The sequence below is a fragment of the Pygocentrus nattereri genome, chromosome 15 (genome assembly GCF_015220715.1).
Source record: "Pygocentrus nattereri isolate fPygNat1 chromosome 15, fPygNat1.pri, whole genome shotgun sequence".
NCBI lineage: Eukaryota > Metazoa > Chordata > Actinopteri > Characiformes > Serrasalmidae > Pygocentrus > Pygocentrus nattereri.
The window spans coordinates 15,694,928-15,716,768 of record NC_051225.1 but is presented as its reverse complement, the minus strand read 5'-3'; the positions used below and the strand labels follow the sequence as shown (position 1 = coordinate 15,716,768).

Here is a 21,841-nt window from a genome sequence, read left to right as displayed (position 1 = left end):
TTTTTATGAGATATTATTCATCAGAGGTTTGTTTCTTCAAAGATACTCAGCTTGACAATAGCTCATAATCATGTGCATCACCCCGCACTTTTGACTAAAAAATCATAAATAATAAGCAGAATAAGAACATTTCTAATATAGAGCAAACTACCTCTACATTTAGCAATATAGTGTGGTGTATTTTTGTATTAGTCACAGCCAGCAATGATTACATAACCACTATAGTATCTTTGACACCTCAAAGACAATAGCGAGCTCTTGCTTTTTGTCACTGTGTGATATTTCACACCATTACATACTGCATTTCACCCATCGTATCTCATTACATTGCTTTTCCCTTATTCTCTATGGTTCACTCTGTACCTGCAGTAAACAGCACCGTCCATTAGATGGCACTGCTGGATCACTATGAAGCTCGTGGGTCTGTAAAAGCTCTTGGGTTTGGCTACATGTCAGAGACTTGCTCTAGCACCGGGCAACATTTCACACTACCTGCCATAATATCCACAAACACCAGCCTGGGACGCATACCAAAACTCTGCCGCCGCACACTGCCAACAGCCCACATGCACCCATGAAAACATATCTAACACTGAATAAACACAGCTCAACCAAATGGGCAGCCATAAACAGCATATGTCATAAACCACCTCTTCCCACATTACGTCCTTTTTAAAACAACTATCTATCACCACCAGTCTCAGAGATTTAGGGGGTTGTGGAACAAGAGCACTCTAGGTGAACCATGCCTGGTGTTTGTGGCCTGAGAGGGTCAGCACTGAGTCAGCTGGCTGAGAAAATTGGCTGTTATTCAGGACATTTCCACCAGTAAATCATGGGTAATTTCTCTTTAAATGTTATATAAGAAAACCAACCAAGAACCTAACATTTTGTCAGGTAAGTGGTATTAATAACTCACTAATTTAATCAGGGGCCTTGTCTGAACATCACATGAAGATATGGAAGCTTTATGTCCCATCAGAACAGCATCTATTTGTGTTCTGAATTTATTGAGTAGAACAAAGTATTGCAAATTTGCTCATGTTTCATGTTATTTACCTGTTTAAAGTTTTATGGTTAACGTATAAGATGATTATAGTTATGTAAGACTTTGTTTACACTGTTTGTTTGAATTTAAGAAATTTGACAGTTGAGAACTGACCATTATATTAAAGAAATGACAACCAACTGTCTAACTGGTCATCCATTCGGAGAGTTTGGCCCCTTAAACTCACTGAAATCTGCCGCCAGAAGAGTTACAACATGTACATGTTTACGTTTGGCCATCAGTGTGCAGAATCTGCACTTTCTGTGAGATGCATTTATTGCTGGATGTACATGAGTGCAAATCAGATTAAGTGCTTGTTATTTTTTGTTTGTTTAATCAGAGCAACAATGAAACATGAATAAAGTGTGACTAGTATTCCTGTTTATGTATTTTCTTGTAATCTGTGAGACAAATTAAATAAAAAACTATAAATATTTGGCTTTAGTAGGCTGGCTTTACACACTGAAACTTTCATGTAACTTTAGTTGCTTGAAACCTACATGAAATTATATTGCAATTGAGTGTATATTGTATTGCATAGTGGAAATGGGTTGTTGAGGGGTGGAAAAAATGACTGACTCAAGACTGGTAGCTTTACATTTTTGACAATACCATGTATCAACATATGAACTGTTAACTTGACTCACTAGTAGAAGAACTGAATGTGTTGCATGCAGCTTTAATTGTTTTTGAACTGATTTGTGAAACTCAAACAAAAAAAAATAAATAAAATTGAGGAATCACATTAATAAAAGAAAAAAAAACAGTAATAGCCATGTTTTTGCATCAGCCCTAAAGGGGAACCTCACCAATTTTTCAAAATCTATGCATAATTCAGTGGCTGAGATAGAGTGGTTTGGTGTGAAGTGGTTCATTTGTATAGAAATGTAATGATGTAATGAACCAGTTAACAGTGATAGAAATCAAGGGTCCTGATGCCTATGATAGTAATATAGCCGTTTTATTTACTATACAAAACCTCCAGCGAACCTCTTCTGAGTTTATATGTAACATTGATGATGGTAAAGTAATGATAAAACATTTTCTTCTGGTAGTATTTTGCCTTGGAAGATTTTATATATCCTTCCACCAAGTAAGGATTCAAATAAATTGATTAATGTTTTGATCAAACACATATTTTAACACAAAACTACCGAAGAACAGTCTCTCAGACATAAGGCAGTTTATCCACAACCATTTCATGTAAGGGCTTTCTGTGAGGGAGCTCTTAGAAGCATGACACTCCACAAGACGTCTGGTCCCTTTCACCACCATTGTGCACAATTCTATTCTCACACTGTAAATTTCTCTACACAGGAGCATTTCACACTAAATCACTCTAATTCACTCTGTTGACAAAATCAATGGTGTATCCTTTTAAAGGGTTAACTAAAACAACACGGGTTGCTTTAATTTTTGAACATTAATACATTATTTCAGAAATTGTTTTCACCTATCAGAATTTCAGATCCTTAAAATCAACATCGGTATCAGTGCCAGCAGTTTCATATTGGTGGGGCTCTTCTGCAGATTAGAGCAGCAGGAGCTGCCGCAGTGGTGCTGTTCCCAGCGCTGCAGCGTCAGAATGTACACACTGCCAGGGCAGCGTGCCTGAGCACCAGCCACACACTGCATTGCACCTTCACAAAGCAGCCTGTGAGGCAGATGGAGCAAACTGCAGCAATGCTGAGTGACGTGGAGCCAAAGCTCACTGGAAGAGGACCGAATGTGCAGTAGAGTTAGTTTGGACAAAAAATTTGTACAGCATAGATTTATAATCAATAATATGTCGGATGTAACACCAGTTTATAAATAAGAAAAGTAATGTGGGAAAAGCTCACAAACAGACACAAACACGCACACACACACACACCGACACACACACCGACACACACACCGACACACACACCGACACACACACCGACACACACAAACACCCAGACACAAACACCCAGACACAAACACGCACACACACAGACACACACACACCGACACACACCGACACACACACACCGACACACACACACACACACACAGACACACACACACAGACACACAGACACACACCTCTAGTCACAAAGCATCCAGTCTGAAAAAGATAAGCTGTTCATCTTGACGTCATTTGACAGCCTTGCTGAGATCAATTAAGAGGCCTGTTATAGCGCCATCGTGCTTGAAGGCCTCACAGAGAAAATATCAATCAACTCATTTTTACACAATAGCTGTGGCTGGACTATACATTACAGCAGACAAACGGCAGAGCTCAGATTCAAATGTGGGACAGATACAAGGCCAAATAACGTTAGAGTAGCTGGTAATATACGAGGGCTGAGAGGGCTGAGGCTTGGATAGAAGTAAGAATTCCTGGCTGAACTGTAGTTCCGGATGTACTTACAGAATGTTGTGCACAATTAATTTAACATATTGGGGGAAAAATGAATAGCAACATGTGGCCTGTACAGAAATTACGGCTTATATTTTACGTTTTTCTTTCCAATATATTATATTAGACTCTATAAGCATTTAATTGTGTTCTCTGTGGATGATGTGTTCATTTCTTGTGACACAGAAAAGCAACTGTAATTTGACTGGACGGGGGTGTTTTGCATATGACTATCAAGCAATAAAAAAAAATAATTTAAAAAAGGTTGCAGTTTTTACTTTTTTTGATAGATAAATAAATAAATAAATAAATAAATAGATAGATAGATAGATAGATAGATAGAAAACTTCAGTTTTGGATTGCGTTAAAATTTCATGACCAATGGTCCAAAATGTTTCCGTTAACTTATACTAAATACTCTATTTTTTTTGTTCTCCTTTAAAGTCTATTTCAGTGATGTGAGGTTTTGTATCAACAGTGGGAATATTTATTTATATTTTTGCATGTGCTGTTTGAATGTATCAGCAGTGAAGGATGCATGAGAGCTTTCTAAATCTATTTAGAAGTCTCATTATGGATGGCAGTATAATTCTAATAAAAAATATACTACATGAATTGAAACTAACACTGAACTCAGTGTTCATATAAAGCTTCAAAAGAACTAAACCACCGAGTTGTTTTGACAAAAAAGACACCAATTAGCACCAAAATGTGATTTACCTCTGAAGTCTACTGATGCATTATCACTGAAATGACACGTAACATGTTGTTTTGACAATTTTGACACACAAAAAAAAGCATTTTTCTGACTATTCTCAGTGCATCCTCAGACAGAGCAATACTCCCCAACAGATGATCTTTCCTCTAAACTCTCATTTCAAACTTGCGGTTAATCGTGGTTTTAGATTCTTCCAGCCCTGAGGAAGGAGGCCACCAGGGAGTGGGGACTGCGGGTAAGGGAAGTTGGATGACTGACCTCTTTAGGCTGTGGCTCTGCATGAGTGCAGCCTGGTTCATGGCACGGATCCAGCCATTCATGTCCTCCTGCGTATCTGCGCTGAAGAAGTAGGTCCTCATGCCTCCGTGCTCAGCCTGCGAGCCAATCACAGAGTTCTTACTGTAAATGTATGAGCGCATGCCCGTGTGGTTGGCCTGGAGGAGAGCGAGATTGGGCAAAACAGAAAGAGAGAGAGAGGGAGAGAGAGGTACAGTTAGCCTAGACACTCGTGCAAGGACAGGCATGTGCATATGAGCGGCTACCACTGAAGAACCCCTCCATCAGCCTACTCAGCCTGCTCAGCCAACACTACAGCTTTTGAGCAGCCACTGTTCAGCAAGGCTTTACGTGTTACAAATAATACAGCTCTGGGTCAGATGCCTGGTATATTTAAGCAAACAGAGCAAAATCTGAGTCATTTAATCACGGATGCAACAGTTACCATGCATTTCCGCTGAATAAAGACAGGGTTTTAAGCATTTAAAGCTGAGCACTGTTCTGTACTGTACTGCAAGGTCAGGATGAAGATTGTCGATGTGCAGCTGAAATGACCCCCTTAAACCCAAGGCCTACTTTCAATTCCTCAGTCTAAGTGCATTTTACTTTGCTAAAAGTTTCCAAATAATTTATAGCAGTTAGTGAATTCTAAGTCTTAAGATTAATGACTGAATAACAATCCTGCAGTTTAAGGGGTTAAAGAGCTTCATTCTGACCTCACACAGAAGCAGAAATACATCTACTAAATGCTAGCGTAGGCAATTGTAGATGGCATCATTATTTAGTATAATGATATATTAGCCTCAGTCATTTATAATCAACATAGTCGTTACACTTCACGCCTCCCTTTTCCTTCGTAACACAGACACACACAGCATCTAGAAAAACTCTTAATCAGCCTCTTACCCCAGTGATCTTCTAGTATGGTTGGTGCCATGTTAAATGGAGCCCCAAAGCTAATTCAGCAGTGCCTTATGTTGTTCTAAATATGCTGGTTGCCAAAATGCCTGTACGGGGCTAATCTCTCTAGCTCCGGCCACCAGGCACAAACCGCCAGGGCGTTTAATCACAGCCCAGCTCAGCATTTTTCACCCAGCAGCAATGGTGGCACCATTCATCCATGCGCCTGAGCCCAGCCCATAGCTGTAGGAGTCCAGCCTAGCAGTCACACTCCAACACCCCGAGTAGTCCTGCATCATGCAACACACACAGCCTGTATTTTCCTCTGGCCTTAGTGAAAAGTGTTGTGTTGTTAAAGTCACCCTGAAATCAATACTGACCTGGTCAAATTATTGTATGATAATAATACAGAAGAAGCTGTATTATTAGATTATTAGACCTGTATTATTAGACCTGGTCATATTATCGTATGATAATAATACAGAAGAAGCTGTATTATTAGATTATTAGACACGTATTATTAGACCTGGTCATATTACCGTATGATAATAATACAGAATAAGCTGTATTATTAGATTATTAGACCCGTATTATCAGACCTGGTCATATTATCGTATGATAATAATACAGAAGAAGCTGTATTATTAGATTATTAGACACGTATTATTAGACCTGGTCATATTACTGTATCTCTCAGGAACAAAATTCTTGTTCCTAGATCCAGACGCTGTTCTATGTGGACATGGTGCTATGACCGATAAACTATGGAGAATTATTACATTTTTACTGGGTGGTCCTGTTTTAACCAGCGTAACTTTTCTAGTATTTACAGTACGACTTTAGCGGCCGGGAGACTCACAGACCAATCGCATGTGTTGTAAAAATCACACGTGATGCTACTCAGCCAATCAGATCTGTACATTATGATGAACACTCAGACTTCAGTGAGTGGCGCACCCACAGTAGAGGGACGAGGCGAGAAACAGCAGTCAGAGAAGAAAGTGAGTTAGATTATTTTATATTTGTGTAAGATGCTGATTCATACTATATAAGATTCTTATAATACTATATACTTTATAAGACTTATAAGATTCCTACTAGGCCATATCAGTAAACAGTATATGGCACAGAGTCGTAATGCAAGTTAAACATTATGCTGTTCTGGACCTTTGCTTGAGGACATTTTCTTTGATTGGACCTCTGTACTATACCATATGGCATATCAGCTTTAGAGTTATATAGGTTTACGTTTCCATATACTGTTCTAAACTTGCTTTCTTTGATATGTATCAACATTGTTACAGTGTGTCATAGCATGTCATATAGCATCAGAAACAACAACTGAACTCAGCACAGTTTGAGGCCTCAATTACTGATACCTGCATTAGCCTCACAGTATAAAACTAAACAAGCAAACTTCATGTATCAAATTTACCTTAATTCATCGACTGTATATGAGAAGATTGCGCAGGTTTGACTTTTTTGATAAACTAATGGTTTAAACATTGTTCCTTAGATTACCCTACGCACATTTCCAGCTCAGTAGGTCACATCAGCTCACTCCAGCCTAACATACTTCATTAGAGGATATTTCTACTGAAAGCAAGAGCCATGACCCTGTTTCTCTGATGACAATGGCTGTTTGGATAAGGCGAGAGTCACTCTTGATCCAGCACAGCAGAGCACAGTCACTGCGGCAAAACGCTGAATGGACAAGCAGAAGGGGGCACAGAGCATAGGGTCTGCATCAGATCCTCTCTCTCTCTCTCTCTCTCTCTCTCTCATCTGTTACTGTTTCATCACCACCTAATTAAAGTATACACCACAAAGATATTGATTACAGTGGAAAAGACTGCTGAAATCAACAGTGCACTCTAGCATAGCTCTCTTCCAACCTTAATCTACATCCTCTAAAGGAATAGTTGCATTTTTCAACCTGGTCTCCATCTACAACACAATTTTCCAAAAAGTTGGGATGCTGTGCAAAGTGCAAATAAAAACAAAATGCTATGATGTGCAAATCATTTAAACCTTATATTTCAATTGTCAACAAAGACAAAAAATCAACGGTGAAAATGAAGTGAACTGAAAATTATTAAATACTGGAAAACACATCAGACGTATTGTCTGTGGTAGCAATCATAATTCAGACATGTCAAGCAAAGATTCAGTTGAAAATGCTGGAGTATTCCTTTAATGACTTTAGATTAGAGAGTCTAGCCATCTGTGTTCACAGAGAACCAGCCTGCACTGTGACTGTAAGATTCTGATTCAGAGTAAGGCTCTCTATGAATACATAGATACAGCGATTCCATGACATAAGACTTTCTTACTAAAAAAAGAAGGACAACATTTAAGAGAAAGAAACTGCACACACAGCTAAAGTCAAAGCTTCCTCTAACTAAAACTAACTATTTTCACTGTCTCCAGGCTATGAAAGAGCCTAAGGAAGCAGCCTGCATTTATTACACCCACAATAATGATACTCATATTCCCAGTGATCCTCTGGTTGAAAAGTTCAGTTTTGCTGCTACCTTAAACACAAGACCTGCAGAAAGTAAAGGAGAAAGCAAAATCCACATATCTAGATCAGTGAACCCGAAACAGAACTCAGCGCTCTGCACCACAGATGTCAGACTTCAGTCCAGACTGTGTACAGCAGCGTGCGTATATTGTATGATGTGGAGATTTCCATGCGCTAGCAGACCTTTACCTCAAAAAGGACTTTGATAAGTGGCAGATGAGTTGAGTGAGGTGTGTGAAACCCAGGAAAACATAAAACTGTGCAATGTGCAGGCTTCTGTAACTACAAACACTGCTGCAGTAGATTGAGAACATAAAGGTGGGCAATACAGTAAAATAACTAGCATCAAATTACCTGAATACACATGTTTCATAAAGGCCTCTTAGAATCCTCATATTCAGGTAACCCAAATAAATGCAAACTGTACTATCCAAGGCGGTTAGGTCTGTGGCTGCTAAGCTTAGGCTAAGGCTGAGGCTGATGCTTTTGTCCGAGGCTGTTGTGTCAAAGGTCGTTTCGCTTAATGCACAACTGTACATGAGCTGAGACATAGCAGTGGATTAACCAAGACTCAGAGCAGTTTTGTCTTAAGTCTTTGGTAGGAGGATGCCCTAAAACCTACACCAGAACAAGGGTGAGGATTTTAGGCATGATATCTTACTGCCTATAGCACGAAGTGGTCCCTCAAGTGTGTTCAACCCGTACAGCTTAACAGCTGGGTTTTTTAATCTAATCATCTGATTAATTAATGTGGCATTAGATTTGTGAGCTTATTACTTTAGTGTATTATATGTTATGTGTCCGATCTAGTATTGTGAGGAGGAGGGTGGCAAGCAACCACCAATACAACGTGTGAGGATGTTTACAGGAAAATAAGAGCCGCAATTACTGACTGCAGGTTGCTGCTCACTTACGGAACCTCTTAACCGATACCCTTGGCTCAGTCAGCCACCCATTTCAGCGAGGCATGTAACGTGGTCAGTGGCAGACAGTCACTAAGTAAATGCAATTATTTTCTGTACTTATGTAGTTTTTTCATTCATCTCTACTGAAGTTTTTCCATTTTGGGCAACATTTTACTTTCACTCCACTACATTTTAAAGTCAAATATCTGACTTTTTCCTCCACTACATTTTGAGAAATCTGTTGTTCCTTTTGGTTTCTGTGTGTATAAAATGTAACATGTCAAAACGAAAGAAGCGCAAAACTAGAACACCAATCAGGGCACAGCGGTCACTTTGTTCTGAGCTTGTTTTGACCTGTTGGTCATACTGACCCAGTGCAGCACACGGTTCAACATCAGCGCAGCAGTGTAAAATTTTGGGAGAGTCTATTCAACATAAATGATGAACTAACCTAACTTTGTGTAAATAGAGCACAATATAGAAATATGTCCACATATGCAGTCGTGACTGACGCATCTTTTTTCTGAATTTCTACAAACACCATTTCATTTTATAGTAAATTGTAAGTTTGGGCTGGTTTATGTTTATGAACAGAGACCTACAGATCAACATAGTAAAGGAAACCCATTTGTGATCCTGAGTTTAAAGCCAGTTTTTATTAAACTTAAACTTGTAACTAAGTTTAAATAAGTCTTAAACTGAAACTTTGCTTGTTTGTAAAAAGTGATTTCAGAGCCACTCGGTTCTTCCTGATGGAAACTGTTTACCTTCAGTGTTTTGTGCTTATGATCATTTTAATAGACGTCAGCGTCACTAATTAATGGCATTCTATTAAAAGACTGGTTTACCAACAGAGACACTGGAGGACTTTCACCTAAAATGAGTTCATAAAAAAGATAACAGGACATCAGAGCCATAGTTAATCTTTTAGTACTTTTACATTTGATACTTAAGTACATTTGAAGGCAAATACTTTAGTACTTTTACTCATGTGGAGATCTAAACGTAGGAACTTCCACTTTTACTGGAGTAATATTTTATACTTATTATTTTGCTATTGATTGTCATATTTTTTGTTTTTGTTACATGACGTAACGTAATGTAACCACATCAAACCATTTGAGCTCTCTTTCATGTTTCACAAGGTAAGGCAGTCATACGAACATGGTCTACAGATAAAAACAAAATATTATAAGACAAATATTATCGCTGTGCATCACAAAGCCACGGACAGCACACTTTCTGACGCTTACATCGTCCAACTTAATTGCCATTGGCAATAGATGGCAATTCACTGTGCTATCATCAAACTACTATGTTTCATAGCTCAGTTATGCTCATGTGTGGGAACACAACTGCTCACTGTTCTAAAAGTCCTGATACTTTTGATGACTCAGTGTTTTAATGTAAATATTCAGTAGCCTGCTTACCTTAAATTCTGAGTTTGAACAAGTTAACAGAATGTAAAACACATTGTTCTGTTAACTTACTTTTACAAGTTCAAGCATACAGTGCATGATATACTCTGAAAAGCATATCATACTGTAATTTATCACAATAATGAAAACGTCATATTGGCCATATGGTCTGTATGATGACACTGGTGAAATGAGGGAGAAGTGATGAAACGGAGGCCCTGCTGTGCAGCACCGAAGCTACTGAGCACAGCAATGCTTACACTGGATAGAGCAATACCAGCTTCACTCTCATGCCGTCATAAAACAAGCATAAAAATCTCTTTCAAATTATAACCCTTAGAAGTTTCAGCCACTGCTGGCAATGACAAAAACATGATGCAACTGCAAACAGGTAAATCATTTCTGTTGAACATGTTTCTTGAAGTGTAAACAAATATTAAGAAAACCAAAGGTGCACATTGGAATATATCAGAACATAACTAACTCAGTGCATAACTAACAATGTAATTACTTGCGTAATTACATAATTACATTGTAATATCATGTTAGACTTCTAAGGGTTAAATGTTAGATTTGTTCGTCTACAAGCCATTTGTGTACTTGTTATCCAGGATTAGGGAAAATCGACTGTAAGTCAAATTGATGAAATGGAGACAAAGGCAGCAGTATTGAGCTGGCATTGCCCGCTCCTGTGAAAAAATAGCCAGCACAGTGGGCAGCCTTGAGCATGTCAGTGCACATTAGAATTGTGCATTTCTTTTCATCTGGTTCAGGAAAATGCCAAACACAGGGATGGATGTGCCACAGGTGATTCTCTAATCAGAATGGATGGAAATAAAATACCTATTCATGCGAGAGTCATGAGAGAGCCCTCCACCGCATGCGCCCCTGGCTCAGCTCCAATAATGCACAGGGCCAAAAAGGAGCCAGTCCGCCAATAGGAATGAGAGAGACAAGATGAGTGACGGACAGAACAAAACAGCTCTTCAGTATACCCATAATGTTCCATGACACGGTCCAGCTTTGGAAGGGTTAATATAGGTATGTTACACAAGATGAGCCTTCATACAATTAAGGCTACAGGCAGCAAAGCTTATACAGCACACAAACACAACACCCGGACAATGTAGCACAACAGAAGGGGAAGAGACTGGAAAGAAAAAACGTCAGCTAAATGCTTTAGTTCCTCCAGCCAAGATTTTAATGGTCTGTTTAAGTAACATATCAGTTAATCAGTTAAAATATCTGCATAAAATTAAGATAATAGTGAGTTATCTTACCCTCTCCAACTGAATAATGGCACATTCAGTCTAGCAATGAGCCTTTCCAACCTAATAGCATCAGGCTGATACATTTTCACCAGCAGTGATCTTCCACACACTTCTACGGACAAACTAATCCATATATGAATAGAAAGAATAAAGAAATATTTCAAGAAACAAGAAACGCTGTGATCAAATTCACCAAAAGAGCATAACACACTCTAACATGGGCTGGAGGTTAGGGAACCAGCCTTGTGACCAGAAGGTTACCGGTTCGATCCCCTCAGCCAACAGTGCGTGACTGAAGTGCCCTTAAACAAGGCACCTGACCCCCAACTGCTCCCTGGGCACCGTGGATAGGGCTTTCCACCACTCCAGGCAAGTGTACTCACTGCCCCCTAGTGTGTGTGCGCTCAATAGTGTGTATGTATGTTGATGTTTCAGGAGATGTGCAAAACAGAGTAGGCTGGTGGTTCTGAATGAATGGTTCTGAATGAATGAAATGAAATAGATGCTTCTAATGATGGAGATTTCCAGGGTCACATCTAGCTAATGCTAGCTAACAGAACAGAAAATGAGACTCTCTTAGCTGGACTACAAAACAGGGCAGGTAAAGGGAAGGACATCAGAGATACAATGGATGTATAATTAATCTGCCTACTGGCAGGACTGTCACACAAATTCCAAACACAGGGAAATATGTGCCGTTTAATGGGGGATAGAACAGCGCCGTGCTAACCCACAGGGCACGATCGCGCTAGTCTACAAAGGAAATGAAAGGGATGGATGTGAGAGCCCGAGAGATGCTATCAAACATTCCTGCAGTATTGTTCTTCAGAAGAGGTGCTCTTCTCTAACAGAATAAATATTGTACAGTAAACAACACAGTGACTCGACTGTTCAGTCGCTAAAGCACCTCTTGCTAAAAAGTTATGGGCAAGAGGAGCTGCAGTTCCTCTTATTGGCTAGGATATATTTTGGTTTGTCCATCTGAATTTTCATGACCAAATCGTAAGGCAAATTATTCAGTAACTCCACAAAATAAATGTACATTTTTTTTCATTTATTTGTTTATTTTTAAAAGCTCCCCTAATTTAACAGAACATGTGTTTTATGATCTACATATATTACTATATGCTTACAATTCACTGCTGAAAGCCAAAAATTTCAGACACTCTTTGTATTATTTTATAAAAGTAATTTTTACAGAGCAGATCACTGAAGAGACGCCATCTTTTTATAGTTTATAGCCCAGATTTTGATCTATGGGTTGACTTTCAGTAGAAAAACGAACTGTATTCAGCTTCTTTTATTGTAAGGGTTTAAAATGACGACATCACCATCTATTTGAATGGAAAGAAGAGTTACAGCCTCATACGACGCCCAGTTTCTGAATGTAGCTTATGAAATATGAAAGTTATGAAGAATATGACGTGAAGTGCATTTTGGAACCACTGATGGTGGCAAGGAGTTGGAGGGGTTTAGCATTCATTAGCATCCTGGCTAGCCACACCATAAATAATATCTTTGTTGTCTTGAGGAATTCCTCATTTCCAGCAAAAAGCAAATTCTAGCAATTTTCCCAGCTTCATCAACACAGTTTTGTCTTTCATTTGACCTATTTTTGACCATAACCTGTTAATAAAAATATATTTTATACATGTGAAAATGATGTACACGTTTAAATCAAGCAAATTCAAAGCATCACTTTTTTCAGAGTGTTGAAAGGTCAAGCTTGACCGAGCCACTCCCAGAGCGCAGAGATAATAACATTCCCACCGCTGGGACGGGAAATGGGAGAAAAGTGAGGAAAAGCCGTGAGTAAAGGAGTGAGGGATGTGGAGAACAGACATGAATTCCTGCTAGCATGCTGAGAGACGGCAACAACACACGACTGACACTGAGTGGAAGAAATCCAGGCACTGCAAGACAGGAGCAGACGGACAAAAAACAGAACTTACAGGCCAACAATTAAAGTCCAGTCACACAAACATGTTTTGAACATGCCCTTGAGCTGAGCTCCAAATCCAATTTCAGAGATGAATTCTGAGATGCTCGTGCTTTGAAACTGCAAAGTGTTTAAGGAGAGACACTTCAGAGTCTAATTAAGAAGTTGACTGATAAATTACCACTAATAAATGCACAGGTCTTGATGTAACAAGTAATCATCTCCTTCAGGGGCCACTGGTGAAGATGATGGCTGAATACAGATTAAACTGTGAAGCTGGCTACAAACCAGCAATGACCGCAGATGACTGTTAATACACAGTAATGTATGGTGGGTTTCCATGCAGAGCACACAAAGCACACAAACATGGGAGTTCAGGGGGCATACAACAGCTCGCACACACACACAGACACACACAGACACACAGCAAAACACCATAAAGCTGGAGCAGTGGCATTAATGTCATTTACAAACATATAGAAAGTATTACAAATTCATTAATCCCATATTCCTTTTTAAAGCACTCTTTAATTTAGCTGGCCTTAATTCAGTTCATCTACACAAACACAGAAGTATACATACAAATATAGTCAAAGCAAAGTACAAAACACTGACGACACTTTAGACATTCAGAACACCACATCCATTTCATTGTTGTCATATCAAAACTTTTTTACATGATATAAAAATGCCAGCATCTTTTTACACTGAGTGAACCGTGTAAACATGTCACAATAAACAAACCAATAGAAATGGTCCAAAATGATTGTATGAAATTTGGTCACATTCAATTAAAGTTAAAAATGTTTTCTACTTTTCTAGGCCCATCACAATCACGACGTTTTAGCTGACAATTACCTGCCATATATTAATGGCTAATGGCAATTTAATTGTCTTTTTTTTGTATGTATTACAGAGCAAGTCTAATATGGCCAAATTCGCTGAGCATCTTCGTCACTGTTAATGTTTACTAGCTCTCAACTGACAACAGAAACAGCTAGAGCTCAAATAAACAATCACTGCTGCCCTCTAAAGGCATAACAGCACAAGTCAAAATATACAACTTTTGTTGTTTTCGAAAGACTCAAGATGTGTCTCAGTAAATGCATTTTCTGCATCTGGAATATATTCGCCTCAATCCAGTGGATGAAAATGCATTCATTTGTTGACATGTACATGCAACAGTTTGTTTGCCTCTGTTTAAATGATATCTTTTCTTGATTTTGCAACTGAAAATAAAATCCCAATTCCAAAAAAGTTGGGATGCTGAGTAAAATATAAATAAATGTAAATATTAACAGAATACAATGCTTTGCAAATCTCATAGACCCATATTTTATTTACAACAGAACATGGAACACATATCAGATAAAACGTTTTATCATTTGATGAAAACAATTAACGGCTGCAATACATCCCAAAAAAGTTGGGACAGGACTGTGTCAAATTTTGATTAATCTGACCACAAAACAGTTTTCCATTTTGCCTTAGTACACTTTAAATGAGCTTGGGCCCAGAGAAGTTGGCAGAGTTTCTGGATCCTGTTTATATATGGTTTCTTCTTTGCATGATGCAGCTTTAACTTGCGTTTGTGGATTGCACAGTGATTTGTGTTCACAGACAGTGATTTCTGGAAGCCCATGCAGTGATTTCCAGTACAGAATCATGCCTGTTTTTAATGCAGTGCCGCCCGAGGGTCAGAACATCACGAGCATCCAATATTGAGCGCCTTGTTTATGCTCAGTCATGTGAGTTAGTCACCAATTGGTCCTCCAGCTGTTTTTGTTTTAGTACCACTTACTTTTCCAGCCTCTGTCCCAATTGTTGTGTTGCTAAAGTTCTAAATGAGTTAATGTTGGTCATGAAATGGTAAAATGTCTCACTTTCAACATCTGTGTTCGATGTTCTATTGTGAATAAAATGGTCTATGAGATTTGGTCTATGAGCAAATCATCTCATTCTGTTTGTATTTACATTTATTTACATTTTACACAGCGTCACAACTTTTTTGGAACTGGGATTGTATTTACACCTCCTCTACAGAAAACCCACTTCATACAAAAGTTATGGCACATTACATATTTTTCGTCAATATGATAAACAAACAGACGTGGTGCACTAAAATTTGCATGAAAAAGCCATATTTAATATTGTTCCCTTTAGAGGACGTGTTAATTTATTTTCACTTGGAAAAATATATTGACCAGGGGAGTTCAATCTTTTGCATACAACTATAAACATACTACATAATCATAACTGTGAAAAATCACTGTGACCAGCTCAAACAATTGCAATCAGGAGACTGTAGTAATTTTGATGTGATCATTCTCCTGTAAAGTTACTGTTTCAGAAATGCAAGGTTTTGTTATGACAGCAACAGTTCGTTTGGCTGTGGTCTTGTCAGTGGTCAGACAAGCCTACCACTGTCACCCAAGTCTGTCTGGTCAAGAGCACACAGGCACATTTAAGAACCAGCCTAAATCAGCCTATTTAGAGAAAATGCCCAAAGTGGGCCTGGGTTGAATGTGTTTACCTTGAAGGCGTACTTGCGACTGATGTGGTCTTCAGGCTCCACTGGTGCGATGACGTAGCTGGGCAGTGGAATGCTGCCCAAAACTGTCTCCTCTCGACTGTCTGTGGCGGAGCAGAACAAAACGTATCCAGTGATGCCGGAAATAAAAGTCCCAGCTAAAATATCTTACAACAGCTGTACACTCTAAATCTCCACTCCACTTTCCGAAAAGTGCACACCAGGCACAGCCAAAAAAGAAAGAGAATCGTTCATAAGTAGAGCCCCACCATTTCTCATTTGGGTAAATCAAGCAGGCATGAAGAAAACATCAACGACAAACAAAAATACATAAAAAACAACATGAAAACTGTGTAATATATCTCGCAAAAATGTAGCGATGCACCAATCCTGCTTTTCCTGATACCTGTTCTGATATCTGAACTGAGTAATGATCTGATACCTGGGCGCTCTTTTGTCATGGTAGCAAAGTAAGATCAAACACAGTAAACTGGGCACTAATTGTCTCTTGTTGTAACACTCTAGTCAGAGTATATGAAACATTGGTTTCTCTAATTGATTTAGCCGAAAAGCAATGGAAAGGATCATGTGTGAACAAGCGTGTTAATACTTCACAGAGAATACTTCTATAATTAATCCATACATGAACAGCCTTTTTAGGATTGAGCCATTTTTTAATGTAATTCTAGAAGGTTTGTAAACCTGCACTGTTCCAGTGTCATGATCTGTCACGTCTTGCTGGTATACGATCCATTTACCCCCATCTAACCGAGCATCTTGCTGCTGATGATTCAGAGAATTTGGAGGTGGTCCCTCTAACTCATTCAAATCTGCTACCAGGTTACAGCACACGCACATCCTTACTGCCATAGTAAAATATGGCATGTGCTATTGGAGCTTTCTGTGAGCTACTGTAGAATACACTATCACTTTCGCAAAGCCTCCTGCCGTGTTGAATCAGCTGTGAACACCATGTAGTTCTAATCAGCGAGTACTCGTTATTTCGTTTAAACAAAGTAACAATAAAACCCAAATGATGGATTAAAATAAAACTGACTTATACTACTATTTGTGCAGTTTCTTGTTAAAAAGGTATTTTTAGCTTTGCTAGATTATGTTCTTTATATATGTTAGTGTGCGAAAACATCCAGACCACCCTTAATTTATTTAATTTCAAATCGAAATGATGATTAAGTACAAGTTTCAGAAGACATTTCTTGAGAAAATTAGAATTAAAGTGATCTACTTAAGTTTCCAAAACTAGTGTTTTAAAAAAATCAATAAAAGATATAGAGAAAATGGGACTCCTAACAACAATCTAGAGCCCTCAGAAGACCTGTTTGCGAGTCTGGGGATCATCCAAGACTGAACTTTGGAGATGGGAAAAATATCCCTGAAGATTTATTTGAAAAACTGAAAGCAAGTTGTAATAAAGGTGGACACAATGTTGAAAGAGTTTTATATTTACTTATTTAGGCTTCTACATAAATTTATGTTAGATATATGCTTATATCCCTGATTTGTACTAAATACTGTATCCAACAAATGCAACAACAGAGTTGAAAAATCACATTAATACCAGAAAAGAGCAGATTAACTCTTGTGTGGTGTTGATGTGTTTGTTACTCAGTGGTCTGGTTCACCCACCACATTACTGTTTATTTAAATCAACACAGCGATATCAGTTTATGTAAAAATACCAGCTGTTTAAAATATCATGACTGGCCATCGTAGGGATCTCCTTTAGCAACTGCAGCCAGTGAGCAGCCTGCCCATATTGTCCAGCCACACACACACACACACACACACACACACACACACACAGACAAAAGGAAGCACTTCCACACTTTTACTTCCCGTGGGTTCAGCCCAACACCACACGTGTAATATAGATGTGTGGGGGATGTACAGAGTGAAGACACTGAAAATGGCTTATTTTATATGTTCTTCACAGAAAATGAGCAAAGACCAAGAATCTGAGGCTGACATATTAATAAATCACATCATTTTTTTTTCTTTTGGTAAACAATGCATATGGATCCCACAATCCTGAACACCACACCAGGGTTAAACAGCAGAATAATACTATTCACTTGTGTTTCAAGGCGTTAATAAGGTAAGTATTACCCAAACTGATTTAGTACATTGGATCGGTGCATCACTACCGCTCAGACACCCAGTTTCATATTTGGTGAATGGAAAAGAAATCGTGTTCCCCAAACAAGAGCCCAGAGCTGCTTTGTATTGCTTCATCTAATTATAATCAATCACTCTGCATTGCCAGAAGTGCAGCGTGACTCACCTTTGTAATAAAAGAGGCAGTAATCCGACAACACAAACCACTTGCGCTTCCACAGCCTCATCCCTGAGCTGTCCTGTGGGCGAAAGCACAACATCCGTTCAGCCCTCTTTTGGCTGAGCTGCGTTTTAATTACGTTCCATTAGCCGGGGAATTGCGGCTTACAGGAAAAAAGCAGGCATAGACAAAAATAAATAAATAAAATAAGCAAGCTTCATGTATATCATTAGCGGCCTCTGTAATTGAATTGAGGCAAAAGGGTTCCCGCCGCAGTCTGCATCATTGGAGTTCATTTCCCGTGTTTGGCCCGTGTGGGGGCTTCGCTGGGCCTCAGAATCCTGACGGAGATTTGCCTCTTCATTAGACTTTCATTAGGGGGTGGATTGTATTGCTATAGTGGATGTTTATACAGTCATTACCGTGGCCATGGCCTTCTATCTCAGAGGGGCCACGCACAGGCCTTTCAGAGCTCTGGACAATGTTAGACATAATTACCTTCTGCAACACCTTAAATGACTTCATTCATTCTTCATCTATCACTAAGCCCAGATGAGAAAGGCGTTTAACCCCTTATACTCTCAGAGACCCACGTGAGGGTGTACACTTCAATTTCTCACTCTTATGACTGCATAGTGTACATAATAGCTTCATAGTAGTCGCTGGATAATTTGTTGTAATTACTAAGTAATAAGTGTTAGCATTAATAAGAGAATCAATCCACTGAGTGCATATGGTGGAGTTTACTTAGTCAGAGTGCGGGGTCATAGTAATTTAGCATCCAATACGTTTGCCCTGAACTTTGTTTAACCCTATCTTAACAAAGTTATCAACCACAACACACTCTGTGGCTCATAGCCTCACTGACGAATATGGCTTTGTCCCACTTAAAGGCGATTCCACTGATCTTTAAAAACTCTGCATAATTCAACCTTCAAGACACAAACAAAGTCGTTCAGAGTGGTTTGATGTGAAATTTACAAAGACAGATGTCTTTACAGTGGTGTTAATAAGAACCAGGGGTCACAATGTCTATGACACAAATATGAACCTGCAATTTTTTATATGCAATGTAAATACATAAAAACAGTGAGAAATATTTTCTCTTCAGGAGGACATGCCAGCTTCATGTCCTTCTATTATTTACTGAGTAAAACTAATGTTGATCTTTTCTGTTGAGAGTTTAGCTGAAAAATGTAATTAGATGTCTAAAATGACCATCTGACAGCTTTATCTCCATTTTGCACTTTGCACCCACCGTTCAGAGAATGGTTGAGAGGAGCGAAGGGGTCTATTTTCCTGCAGGGGGAGGCCCAAACATATAGGGCTGAACCACTGCTCAGTGATGCTCCCCACTGTCGCCAGGTTATTTACGTTGCCAAGGAGATTGTCATTGTCAATCATTATGTGATATGACACGCCCACATACTGGAACAACTACTATTAAACTGTAAAAAAATATATATATAAAATCGCATTATTGAGAAAGAAAAACTAAAGAATCCCCCTTTTTTGAGAGTCTGACAGCTCAGCACTAGCCTGAGGTTCATAAATTACTCATAAATAAGTTTGATGCTAATGGCTTAGCTCACCTGCTTGTAGAGCCATCCTCTCACTACGACAGGGACATTAGGGTTCCTCTTAATGGCGTGATCTCTCTTGCCAAAGCTGTGCACTTTCCCACTGGGTTTCACGCTCTAAAACAAGGAGAAAAATCATACTCTGTTTTGTATGATTCACAAAACATAGCAGCATCCTGGAATGCAGGCATCCATAACCTCCTCACTGCACGTTTTGATCTGTATGGAAAAGGTAGTGGCTCAGTTTAGTAATACAGAACATCATCACTGATGAAACGTGTAAGCTCTGACATTATTTCAATACAAACTGCCTCCTTCTTTCGCAATGAAAAAACAGTAAAAGCTTTCTACATAAGCAGGCGCGGCCCACTTGGCATGCACGGCTGTAAAATATGAGTCCAATATCTGACAGTTTGCTGGTGGATTCTCTGCGCACTACATTAGTCATATCCAGAACGTGCAAAGCTTAGACACTATTGACTATTTATTAGCTTAATGTTGTTTGAGACTAACTTTGGCAATGCTCTTTTCCTATTCCACTGCGAAAAAAGTACACTGCACTATTTTAATTTCATCTCGGCTTCTAGAAACATAAATACAGGCAAAATGTAACAAAAGTTTCCATGATGGACAAGACACTGAAAACCCAACTAAAACTAGTGCCCCTGCCTGTCAAGTCTGAACGTTATTATGTGTCAACAACAAATTCACACTGGGAGGAATATGGAGGGCAGCCACCATTCCTGTTGCTGCTGCCAAGGCTGGCTGCAGTGGAGTAGCCAGAGGGGGAACATGGGGTCTCCAGGACTGTTAGTGAAACTGGCAGGGGACCAGCCTTTTAGTCTGGATCACATCCTAAAGACCCTTCCAGATGGACTAAGTATCAGGTGAAGGCCACACATGCAGGCCCAGGATGAGGGCCAAGGCATGTCACACTAAGGTCACAGTCTGGCAGCTCGACGAGCCTCAGAATACACTGCTCAGAGACATTCTGCTCTTAAAGAAATAGGTTGGTGAGAAACAGAATTTACATAATCTGCCCTTTATCTCATTCGATCAGACAAGACATGCTTGGTGTCCAATCTTTGCTGTTTCGGTTTTGCACTGGAGCTGTTAGGCTGGCGTGGCTTACAAGTAATAGAAGCTTATACTCTAAATCTTAGCATCCCATAAACTGCGTGCCTAAAGCCAATTTTACACCACAAGCAATGTATTAGGATCTGGATCACTCAGTTGGTAGAGCACCAGACTTTTAGGTCAGTCGTGGGCTGGAGAACCAGTCTTGTGAACGGAAGGTCACCGGCTCGATGCCCAGAGCTGACAGGAGGAGACTGAAGAGCCTTGAGCAAGGCACCTAACCCCCAACTGCTATCCCCTGTGTGCTGTGGATAGGACTGCCCATCACTCTGGGCAAGTGTACTCACTGCCCCCTAGTGTGTGGTATGTGGGTGTTTCAGTGCACCGATGGGTTTAATGAGGAGGTAAATCTCCCCATTGTGGGATTAATAAGGGTAATTTAACTTAAAACCTATTACGTGTGTCAATTTGCTATTTCATACCAGATGTCATGCTTCCTGGTTCTCAGTCGGACACTCAAACCATCAAGGACTCCACTTCCCAGAATCCTTCTGTTAGTCGCCTACCCCTATGTATTGTATCCAGCTCTTCTGGTTATTGACCTGGTCTGTTGTTCATCCTGTTCATCTCTTTTCAAATAAATCTTACGGGTTCCTTTTTATCCGTACGTGTCTGATTTGCAAACATAGCATTACACCAGACAAAAGTCTAGTCACATGTTCAAGTAGGACAGAACATTTCCTTCTTCAACACTTAAATGATGTACATCTGTTTTTTTCCAGTAAATTAATAAATGAATACTTCAAGGCAACCTGATGTCTTTATTCTACTAACTGTCTGGATAAACTTAATGTGGATTCCATTTGAGCATTTCTATTAGGCATTAACTGTTTGAAAAAGGATTTAAAAGGCTGATTCTTCAGTTATTTCCCTCACCGTTCCAGAACAGTTTATATTAGTGTAACACTGCTGCTAC

General features: G+C 39.3%; 1 protein-coding gene across 11 annotated transcripts in view; it reads right to left on the bottom strand.

Annotated features, from left to right (window-relative positions):
• The window catches only part of plekha7b (pleckstrin homology domain containing, family A member 7b), a 180,938-nt gene that overhangs the window by 40,993 nt on the left and 118,104 nt on the right, over window positions 1-21,841 (bottom strand). For all 11 annotated transcript variants that reach the window (XM_017700663.2, XM_037545308.1, XM_017700669.2 and 8 more), the window contains 4 exons: window positions 19,801-19,905; window positions 18,215-18,287; window positions 15,916-16,016; window positions 4,408-4,583 (listed from right to left, as the gene is read on the bottom strand). In XM_017700663.2, coding sequence (XP_017556152.1) covers window positions 4,408-4,583; window positions 15,916-16,016; window positions 18,215-18,287; window positions 19,801-19,905 — 455 coding nt within the window. The remainder of the gene's footprint in view (window positions 1-4,407; window positions 4,584-15,915; window positions 16,017-18,214; window positions 18,288-19,800; window positions 19,906-21,841) is intronic.